Source organism: Amblyraja radiata, chromosome 32 (genome assembly GCF_010909765.2).
Source record: "Amblyraja radiata isolate CabotCenter1 chromosome 32, sAmbRad1.1.pri, whole genome shotgun sequence".
Lineage (NCBI taxonomy): Eukaryota > Metazoa > Chordata > Chondrichthyes > Rajiformes > Rajidae > Amblyraja > Amblyraja radiata.
Genome location: NC_045987.1, coordinates 29,317,928 through 29,329,949, shown reverse-complemented (window position 1 = coordinate 29,329,949; position 12,022 = coordinate 29,317,928). Strand labels below are relative to the sequence as shown.

Genomic DNA, 12,022 nt, shown 5'->3' with positions numbered 1-12,022 from the left:
CCACTTTGGCAGCAAAATCAAGGGGGAAGATTATTATCTCAATGGGGTTACGTTAGGTAAGGGGTTACCTGGTACACCAAACTGAAAGTTTGCTTACAGGTACAGCAGGCAGTAAAGAAAGCTAATGTTGGCCTTCATAATAAGAGGATTTCAGTATAGGAGTAAAGAAGTTCTTCTGCAGTTGTATAGAGCTCTGGAGAGACCACATCTGGATTTTACTTCGGAGTCACGTGAGTGATTCCGTGAAGAAGAACCCCACCAGTCCGCATGCGCGTCATTACTTCTGAGGCATGACACAACGACTGGCTGGCAGGCATGTAGCTCCACCAGCGGTAAGTTTTAAAACCCTCAGGTAAGTTTTAAACTTAGTTGATGTCGTTTTCTGCAGTCGGTATGTCTTGTTGCAGGAGCAAGTCGGACCATGGAGAAAATGACTAAGGGAAGGTCGAGGCGGTCCGCCGGGAGAGCAGCTATAGAAGATCACGGGAGTGCGGGTAGCGTGCGGCCGTCCATCTCACCTTCAGAGTCACTGGTGGCACGGCCAGTGGCTTCCGACTTGGTGCCGATTGAAAGCACCATGGCTACTCCGGTGGGATGGAAAGCCGCTAAGAAGTCGGTAAGGCCCGTTGATTCAGATGAGTCAGGCCAGGAGGGTTCCCCTCCCACAATGGCTAGCGTCTTCGGACATCTGTCCAGGATGGAGCTCCTGATGGAGAGGATGCTCCATCACGATATGCTACAGCAAGAGGAGCATTATATCCGCCGCTCTCCTCGGGGGCCCATGGCAGCGGCACCTGTTGAAGGGCTGCATAATATCTCCCTCTTGGAGGAGAGCATACGGGGTCAGTTTTGTTCTGACTCTGAGGTCGGAGCTATAGCCGGTGAGCATACCTTAAGGCAAGAAGGCCGCGATCCAGGGGTGCCAGGCATGGCATCTAAATTTGCTATACCGACCGGAACTGGGGAACCGCTGGACTTAACACCTATGTGCAGTATAGACATTTCAAAATGGAAACTTTTGTTTCTGCTAAACAACTGGTTTCCAAAGGATGCTATATGGCATGCATAGACCTTAAAGATGCATACTATTCTGTACCCATTCATTACAATCACCGGAGATATTTGAAGTTTGGCTGGATGAGGCAACTATGACAGTTTAAAGCATTGCCTAATGGGTTAACTTCGGTTCCTAGATTATTTACAAAGTTGTTAAAACCGGTGTTGGGCCTACTCCGGGCTCAGAATCATATTGTAATGGCCTATTTGGATGATATCTTAATAATAGGCAAGACTCGGAGATCAGCTGAATTATCTGTTTTAGCTACCAAACTCATGTTTGAGAGGTTGGGGTTTCTCATCCATCCAGTTAAATCCAAATTGATACCATCTGGAATCATTGATTATTTGGGATTCACCATTAATTCAACTCATATGTCTGTGACTCTGCCTAGAGATAAGAGATTAGAGTTAATAGAAGCTTGTAACAATCTCGTTGATGAGCAACAATCTTCTATCCGGCAGGTGGCTAGCATAATTGGCAAATTAGTGGCTGCTTTTCCAGCTGCACGGTTTGGGCCTTTACATTATCAAAATTTACAACGTGCAAAGGAGCAGGCACTCAAAAGACATGCAGGTCATTTCAATAGACCCATGCAGTTACCAACTGAAGCCATTGCTGAGTAACAGTGGTGGATAGCGAATATTTGGCATTGCTCCAGTAAAATTCTGATTGATAAACCTCCAGTTATTTTACAAACTGACGTTAGTGTTCTAGGATGGGGAGCTACTGATGGGGAGCTACTGATACCGTCTCTAGCTGCGGTGGCAGGTTAAATATGCATGAGGCATTAATTCTTCAATCACATGATATTAACTATTTACAGTTGTTGGGAGCACTCTATGGCTTAAAGGCTTATTGTACTAGTATGCATGACTTGCATGTTCAGCTTCAGATTGACAACACTACAGCAGTAGCATACGTTAATAACATGGGTGGAATCAAGTCGGTATCATGTGATAAATTGGCTAACCCTATTTGACACTAGTGTATTACAAGAAATATCTGGATTTCAGCTATCTACTTACCAGGTAGATTTAACATGGTGGCGGACACCAGGTCACGAAAATTCAATGACAACACAGAATGGATGTTGAATCATGAAATATTTAATGATATTGTCGCTCGGTATGGCGTACCAGATATTGATTTATTTGCATCCAGACTAAATCACCAGCTACCAAAATATGTTTCATGGGAACCAGACCATGGGGCAGTAGCGGTGATGCATTCTCGCTACACTGGGGTGGAATGTTTTTATATGCATTTCCCCCATTTTGCCTCATCAGTCGGTGCTTGCTTAAGATCGAGTAGGACTCCGCCTCAGGCATTTTGGTAGTTCCCGACTGGCCTACACAGCCATGGTTCCCACTCGTTCTGAGACTAATAACACAGCCTTTTATGGCTGACCCCAAATGTAGTAACCTGCTGGTTCACCCTGTGACTGGGGAGAACCATCCACTACATGACCATATTAATCTATTGATTTGCAGATTCTGAGGAGACCGTTCCTGGGGCTCGGACTATCAGGTTATACGGTGGATGTGATTACTGCGGCCTGGAGGGATAGTATTAAAAACAATACATCTCTCATATCAAGAAACGGGAGGTGTTATGCTTGCTGTCGAACATATCATATCACACGACAAGCATATCTGATGTATTGGAATTTCTTTCCGCACTATATTTTGATGAGGAACTAAGCTATAGTGCCATCAACAGTGCCAGGAGTGCCTTATCGTCCTACCTGTGGCAGGGATCGGGACAACATTCTGTTGGGTCTCACCCTTTAATATCCCGGTCATGAAGGGTATTTTTAACTGTAATCCCCCCAGGCCCAGGTACACGGAGATCTGGGATGTGAGCGCGGTTCTCACGCTGCTTCGCCTGTGGGCTCCAGCAAAATTCCTGTCTTTGCCCAGACTCACTCTTAAAGTGGTCATGCTCATGGCGCGGGTTTCAGCGCAATGCGCCCAGACGTTGCAGAAGCTGCGACTGGACAGGATGATTTCGTCTGTAAATAACATAACATTTTATGTTCATGATTTACTTAGGCAGAGCAGGCCAGGGACGTCAGGGCTTAAACTTAGTTTTATGGCATACCCCATAGACCTTCGCCTATGTGTAGTTACGCACTTGCAGCAGTATATCAAGGTCACCAATAGCCTCACAGGCTCCGAATTAACGATATTTATCAGTTACAAAAAGCCTCATAAGGAGTCGGTACAGACCATTTCAAGGTGGCTGAAACAGGTTGTGGCTTGTGCCGGAGTGGACACTGACATTTTTAAATCTCACTCCACCAGGGCGGCATCAACGTCAGCAGCGAGGGCACTGGACGCCCCTCTCGACCAAATCCTCGCGGCCGCAGGATGGTCCAATGAACTGACATTTCAAAGGTTCTGTAATAAACCTCTTGCCACACCGGGGGTATTTGCCCACTCCATTTTTAAATTCTGTTTTATAGCTTCCCCCTGGGAGAGAGGGGTCGCTATTATTTTCTTTTGCTAATTAAAGCATCAACATGTTTAAGTCTGTATTATGTTTGAATGCATTATTTATTATTACTCATCCTGTGTCAACTGAGGCAGTGTGTCGCATGGACTCGTATCCACGGCATGAAATCACAGAGCTTTGAAATCTTCACGGAATCACTCACGTGACTCCGAAGTAAAATAGTAAGATTAAACGAGCTTACCAGTTTGAAGTTTGATCTTTATTTAATGAGTTACGATGAGCGATTACGTACCCACCACTCCCAGACCTCATACCATAAAGGTCATCTGGTAGTTCTAGTCTTCTCTAAATTTTACTATGTCAATTCGACTACTATTATCTGTGATTTCACACCGCTGCTTTGAAGATTGACGCGTATGTGGACAGGCAGGGTTCGTCTTCACATAATCGCTCATAGTAACTCCTCATAAAATAAAGATCAAACTTCAAACTGGTAAGTTCTCGTTTAATCTTACAAGTCTTGTGTACAGTTTTGGTCTCCTAATTTGAGGAAGGACATCCTTGTGATTGAGGCAGTGCAGAGTAGGTTCATGAGATTGATCTCTGGGATGGCGGGACTGTCATATGAGGAAAGATTGAAAAGACTGGGTTTGTATTCACTGGAGTTTAGAAGGATAAGGGGGGGATCTTATCGAAACATATAAAATTATAAAAGGGACTGGACAATGTTCCCAATGTTGGGCGAGTCCATAACCAGGGGCCACAGTCTTAGAATAAAGGGGAGGTCATTTAAGACTGAGGTGAGAAAAACCGTTTGCACCCAGAGAGTTGTGAATTTATGGAATTCCCTGCCACAGAGGGCAGTGGAGGCCAAGTTACTGGATGGATTTAAGAGAGAGTTAGATAGAGCTCTAGGGGCTAGTGGAGTCAAGGGACATGAAGAGAAGGCAGGCACGGGTTATTGATAAAGGACGATCAGCCATGATCACAATGAATGGCCGTGTTGGCTCGAATGGCCGAATGGCCTCCTCCTGCTATTTTCCATGTTTCTAAGATTGTGGTTGTTTATAACACCAGGATTTGCATCTCCACAGATTTCTGTATACGACAGGCACGCTCATGATCGCTTTCTCCGCTGCGGGTAAGTTAATATCTCAGTGGGCTGCTTGTGTGTGTGTGTGTGTGTGTTTGTTGTCTGTGCATATCTATGTGTATATGTATATGTATATATGCTTGTGTGTGTGTGTATATGTGTGTGTGTATATATGTGCTTGTGTATTTGCGTTCGCGTGTGTGCGTATGGTTCAGGGAGGACTGAACAGAGAGACGGAGAGAGTGAGTGAGTGAGAAAGAGACTGAGAGAGGGGGAAGGAGTGAAAGAGAGAGAGTAGGGGAGGTGCCACGCGCCTGATAGAGAAAATGGTGTCACATTCCATTGATCTACACTTCATCCTCGTTCTCACTCTGTATTACAGCCTCGGCCCTGCTGCTGTTTCCCGCGCTCGCGTTATTAGGAGCCGGAGGAGTGATGTTACTGACAACAAATATCAAGGTGTTCTATGTTCATCGTCCGGTAACATTTGCGCTCGGTCCGCCAAGGCCTGCTGGATCTCCCTGTTGCCAACCATTAGAACTCCCCTCCTATCCCCATACTGACCTTTTTATCCTGGGCCTCATCCATTGCCAGAGTGGGGCCACAAGCAAACAGGAGGAACATTAACTCATATTCCACTTACAGAGCTTATAACCTATTGGTATGGACGTTGAATTGTCCAATTTTAGGCAACACTTCGTTGTTCTATTTGTTCTTTCCCAACACTAATTCCTAACCCCAGTGCACACTGATTCTACCAATCTCCAATCACCTGTTGCTCCCTGCGCCTTCCAATTATGTGGAACCCTGGGGCTTTATGTGCCCCCCCCCCCCCCCCCCCCCCCTCCCCCCACCTCCTGCAAACCTTCTACCCTTATCAACACCCTTTTTTTTTCATTTTCCACTCTGGTCTCTTCTGCCAATCATTACCCACCACCACCACCACCACCACACGTATCCAACTATCACAAGTGGGTTTCACATCTTCGCCAGCTTTGTTTCCCCCTACCCTAATCCATGTGATGAACGCTCCCGAGCCGATCCGACCAGAACTACCAAACTGTCATGGGGCAGCGCAGAGGGAGTGCCGGATTAACGGAACTGTTGGGCAGCGCTCTCCCAACACTGTGCGGCACTTCTTCACTGCTGTGCTCCAATACGTAGCCTTCACCGAGTACATCCCCTCCCACAGTGCGGCACTCTGTACGCACTGTCCCTCCCACGGTGTAGCTAGCGCGAACCCAGTACGGTCCCAGCGTGTCACCAATGACGGCCGTGCCACGTGTTTAGGTTTACTGTTCTCATGTGTACTCAGTTACAGTGAAGAGCTTTGTTTTATGCTATCCAATCAGATCAGATAATATTATAAATAAATATAATCCATTGAAACGCATGCACAACAGATAATGCAAAGAGGAAGATATGTGGTACAGAGTATAGAACGTAGGAGAATTCAGCACAATAACAGGCCCTGTGATGCACAATGTCTGGGCCGAAATGATACCAAAGCCAATTCTTATATATCTGGACATAACAAACAACTCTTCATTGGCTGCATATTCATATGCCAGTCCAATGCAATTTCTCTGTTGAAAAACACCTTGTGTGAAATTCCTGCTCCTTTAACCTTTAATCTTCTCACCATAAAGCTATGCCTTATCGTATTTGACCTTTCCACCCTGCCAAAAGATTCTGAACCAGTCCATCTAGGGCATCCGGTGGCGCTGTTACTAGCTGCCTCCGCCCACGGTCTGGTTGTCTTTTTTTATTTTGTTATGTTTAGTGTGTTTTTTTAGGGGTTTTTTTGTATTTTATGTGGGGGAAATTGGGCAGGGTAAGGGGGGGGGACCGTCCTTCAGTCGCTTTCTGGCGAGGATGCGGCTATTATCCGAGTCGTGTCCTCTTCTAATTTGATATAGTTCTATCTGGCCTTTGCGCAACCTCCGTCTTAGCAGATAAAACAATCAAAGTTATCCAACCTCTCTCTGCAGATAATACTCCCCAACCCCCAAATTCAGGCATCATTTGATACAGCTCTTCTGCCCCCTTTCCAAAGACTCCACGTCCTTCCTCTAATGGGGCGAACAGATAGACACACTATACTCCAACCGAACCAACGTCCCATTTATTTGCTTCTAGCCTTCTTGACTCGTACTCAATGTCCCGACCTATGAAAGCAAAATTCCATATTACTTCTTTCGCACTCTATGTACTTTTGTTGCCACGTTCTGGTGGTCAATATCCACAATGGGGTTGAGGTTAATGAGACAGTGCGCAGCTTAAGGATGAACTGCTGGGAAGCCTGATAACAGAGGGGTAGAACCTGTTACTGAGTTCAATGAAGTGGGGTGGGCAAGGGAAGAATGTTTCAATACCATCTGAGTACAGTTAATGCCTGTTGTTTTTATGTCTGCTGCCCAGATTGGAAATCTGTTTGGGAGGAAGCGCGCCAGAGTAATCACCGTCTACACCGGGGCTTTCAGTTCCGCGACGGTTATCTTCCAGTTGGTCAAGGTAAGAAACCTGTCACAAAATCTTTCCAGGAGTAACGTGCTAATCGCCGTAATCCATGCCCAGAGCAGATCCAATCCGTGTCCTTGGTTGAAGAAAATAGTTTAGTTTATAATAGTTTGGAGATACAGTTTGGGGATACAGCACGGAAACGTGTCCTTCAGCCCACCCACTTCATACCAACCATCAATCATATGTTCATACTAGTTCGAACTAATCCAACTTTGTCATCCACTCCCTACACACAAGGGGTAATTTACAGAGCTCAATTCACACAAAAAAATCCTTGCACCTTTTTGGGATGTGGGAAGAAACCGGAGCACCCGGAAGAAAATAACGTGGTCACGGGTAGTACGTGCAAACTCCACATTGACAGCAACTGAGGTCAGAATCGAACGTGGGTCCTTGGCGCTGTGAGGCAGCAGCTTACCACTGGGCCATCCTGGAGAGGTTGGCCGGAACACAGAAGAGTACAGCACAGGAATAGACACTTCGGCCCACAATTTTCGTGCCAAACATGGTGCCAAATTAAAGTAACCTCCTCTGTCTGCCCGTGATCCACATTCCTGCACTCCCTGCGTGTAACAACGTGCCTATTTAATAGCCTCTTAAATAATACTATCGTGCCAGCATTCGGCGCAACGATTGGCCAGCACCCACCGAGCCGTTTGTAAAAAACGCCTCATGTGTCCTTTAAATTTTACCCTTCCCGCCTCGGAACTATGACATCGTATTTGCCAATTTCACCGTTGGGGGAAAAAGTACTGACTGCCTATTCTATCTGTGCCTCTCATAATTGTATATGCTTCTATTATTTATCCCCACAACCTACGACGTACTGGAGAAAACACTCCGCATTTGTCCATTTTTCAGAACTAATATCATCAATCCAAGCAGCATTCTGAGAAACTTCTGCAGCCTCTCCGAAGCCACATCCTTACCACAATGCTGCGACCAGGACGACAGTCGATGTCCGAATGCAGCTACACCTGTTTTATGAAGCCGACACGACCTCATAAATGTTAAACTCAATGCCCCGACAGATGAATGCATGCATTCATAAGATTTCCTTATGAATCTGCTTTGCCACTTGCTGTGGGCTTGGTTGCCAGTGTACAGTGAGTGGAATAGGAATAGGACGAAGGCTCTCGAACTAAAACGTCACCTATTCCTTTGCTCCATAGATGCTGCCTCACCCGCTGAGTTTCTCCAGCATTTTTGTCCACCTTCGATTTTTCAAGCGTCTGCAGTTCTTTCTTAAAGGATACGAAAGTGAGATAACATAGAACTAGTATGTAGTGTGATTAATAGTCGACCAAATGCTTTGTCTCTACGCTGTATCTCTGAATTAAACTAAACGAAGTTAACTCCAGAATAGGCTACTTCTCTTTTGTCTTTAACTCCATGGTTCCAGGTAAAACAGACTGGAGTAAATTGTTCTTGTCCATCGGATGGGGACATTGGAAGCAAATATTTGAACCCGGCCCATCAGGTCGGTCACGGGCCGTCAGCGTAGGGAGCGATGCGGGGTGGTTGTGGGTGTGGACACGTGGAGATGGGAACACAGGGTCGGGGAGAGAGGCGTGGCAAAAGGTGAGGGAGGAAACAAAACAGAGGGCCGGAATGAGAGCTTGAATAGAGGGCTGTGAGGAAGAGAAAGTGAGTGGAGATAGGGAGAGTAGGTGCTAAGTACATGCACAAGGAAGTTAGAGACGGGGAGAGAGGATAGAGGATCTTCAGCTGGTCTCGTGTGTAAGAAGGAACTGCAGATGCCGGTTTAAACCAAAGATAGATGCAAAAGGCTGGAGCAACTCAACGGGGCAGGCACCATCTCTGGAGAGGGAATGGGTGACGTTTCGGGTCTGAAGAAGGGTCTCGACCCGAAACGTCACCCATTCTTTCCTCCAGCGATGCTGCCTGTCCCACTGAGTCACTCCAGCTTTAGTGTCTATCTTAAGCTAGTACCATTTTGTGTTGGCTGCGTGTGTAAGAGAGAGAGAGAATGAGAGAGAGAGATGACTGAGAAATGGACGATGAAGCGAAGGAATTTGGGGAGAAATGAGAAGGGCGACGATGGGGAAATGTGTGGATGGTTCAGGGTCAAGATCTATAGTGTGCGGTGAACGCTGCCACCTGTAAAGTGCCAGATCTCCTCTTCCAACGTGTCACATGTTCTTACCCCTTCTCCTCCCAGGTGGCATATGAAGCTGGTTTCTCCGTGATGGCGATTTTCCTGTTCATTAGTTGCCTCCGCGTCCTCCACGTACTGCGCACCGTCTTTCTCGTTCCCTGGAAACACATCCCCTACCGCTGCCTGAGGGCTTCAGCTACGGGTAAGATGCGGAACTGGAGTGTGGTAACATGTTCAAGAGAGAGTGAGGTACAAGGTGAAATCCATTCGAGGCACGGAGCCTCCAGGCCATCGCTAGTGTTCCTGCCCCCCACTCTTCAGGTCATGCCCTTCCTACCGAACCTGCCACTTGCTCAGGTTATCGGCCTCCTCCAGTCCACTCTGCCGTGACATTACATGTTACAGGTAGAATATAGAACATGGAACATTACAGCATAGTCATGCTGTCAAAATATACAGCGGGATATACTGTACAGTAGATCTACAACGTATATATGTAGGCTTAAGTGTATTATTGTCGCATGTACCGAGGCACATTGAAAAGCTTTATGTGTCATGCTATCCAAACAGATCTGATATACCATACATAAATATAATTTGGTCAAATTCAAATACTATAGATAAAGCAAGAGGGGACATACAGAATATAGTTCCATACTTGCAGATAGAAAAGAGATTTTAAAGAGAATCATAGTCATAGATACATAGAGTCCATACAGTGATACAGTGTGGAGACAGACCCTTCTGCCCAACTTTCCCACACCGGCCAACATATCCCAGCTACACTAGTCCCTCCTGCCCACATTAGGTCCATATGCTTCTCAACCTGTCCTATCCTTGTACCTGTCTAACGGTTTCTTAAATGTTGAGATAGTCCCTGCCTCAGCTACCTCCCCTGGCAGCTTGTTCCATACATCCACCCTTTTCCCCTTCACCTTAAACCTGTACTCTGATCCTCGATTCTAGCACTCTGGGCAAGATAATCCGTGCATCTAACTAATCTATTCCTCTCCTGATCTTATATACCTCTATAAGATAACCCCTCATCCTCCTGTGCTCCAAGGGATGAGTCCCAGCCTACTCAATCTCTCCCTATAGCTCAGACCCTCTAGTCCTGGCAATGTCCTTGTACATTTTCTCTGCACCCTTTCGAGCTTGACAACATAGTTCCCAGATATGCCAAATGCCCACAATACGCCAAATGCAGCCTCCAACTTATATACTTAATGCTCTGGCTGATGAAGGCCAATGTACCAAAAGCCTTCTTGACCACCCGATCTACCTGCGACTCCACATTCAAGGAACTATGCACCTGCAGGCTTAGATCCCTCTGCTCGACACCACTACCCAGAGGCCTACCATTCACTGTGTGGTCCTGCCCATGTTAGACTTCCCAAAATGCAGCACCTCACATTTCTCAGTATTAATGTCCATCAACCATTCCTCAGCCCACCTGGTCAATCGATCAAGATCCTGCTGCAAATTTTCCCAACCATCTTCGCTATCTGCAAAACCACCCACTTTTGTATAATCTGCAAATTTGCTGATCTTGTCGTGTATGTTCTCATCCAAATTATTGATATAGATGACAAACAGTAACTGCCCATCACCGAACCCCGAGGTACACCACTTGTCACAGACCTCCAGTCCGCAAAGCGACCTTCCACCATCACCCTGTGCTTCCTTCCATGAAGCCAATTTTCTATCCATTCAGCTCTCTCTCCTTGGATCCCATAGATCTAAACTTCCAGAGCAGCCTACCGTGGGAAACCTTATCGAATTGAGTCATGGTCATTCCACACAGAAACTGGTCCTTCGGTCCAACCTGCCCAAGCCGATATGCACCTCCACTATTCCTACCTCTTCGCGTTTGGCCCAGAGAAGGCAGGGATGGGATACTGAGTTGGATGATCAGCCATGATCATATCGAATGGTGGTGCAGGCTCGAAGGGCCGAAGGGCCTACTCCTGCACCTATTTTCTATGTTTCTATGTTTCTATCCCTCTAAACCGTTCCTGTCTGTGTTCTGTACAACTATTTTATAAATGTTGTTATAGGACCCGCCTCAACTAACTCCTCTGGCAGCTTGCTCTATATCAGGGGTGTCAAACTACCAGCCCATGGGCCGGATGCGGCCCGGGAAGCGGTCCTATCCAGCCCGTGGGTTGATTTCCCCAATGCCGGATCGGGCTGCAACTGTCCCCGGTGCCGGATCGGGCTGCAACTGTCCCCGGCAAAGATTATAGCTCCTCTATAATCTTTGGTCCCCGGTGCCGGATCGGGCTGCAGATGTCTCCGGGGCGTCCAGGCTCCCCCTGAGCCGATGCGCATGCGCATGACCCGCCTCCCTAGTCAGCCGCGTGTTCCTTATATGGCGTGATATAGTTTGTGTGTGTAATATAGGGTTAGATTCATAATTCTGTTGGTTCATAATTCTGTTAATTCTAGTTAAAGAATAAATTGTTTATAAATTTTGACTGGTAATTTTCTTGTTTAATGTTTTTTAAATTATTTCATTTTAAATGGCTCATTTGCTGTGTTTGAGTTGATTTTGTATTACACTTGCACTGTAATTCATTCATCTAATCACACTGCTCACAACTGCAGCCCTGGAATGGTCCTTAATGTTTTTGTGTCTATGGAATTGTTTCTCAACAATAAAATGGGTCTGGTCTTCCCAATAGCCAGAGAGTGGAATGAGATCTGTCTGTAATGGTGGGGTTATCTAAATTAAGTATTTTCACAAAATTAAATTTGTTTTAAGCAAGATTTA

General features: G+C 46.2%; 1 protein-coding gene across 1 annotated transcript in view; it reads left to right on the top strand.

Annotated features, from left to right (window-relative positions):
- Window positions 1-12,022, top strand: part of LOC116991090 (solute carrier family 43 member 3-like) — a 79,484-nt gene that overhangs the window by 7,192 nt on the left and 60,270 nt on the right. The window contains 5 exon segments of the mRNA XM_033049443.1: window positions 4,609-4,655; window positions 4,990-5,066; window positions 7,029-7,121; window positions 9,313-9,421; window positions 9,424-9,451. Coding sequence (XP_032905334.1) covers window positions 4,609-4,655; window positions 4,990-5,066; window positions 7,029-7,121; window positions 9,313-9,421; window positions 9,424-9,451 — 354 coding nt within the window.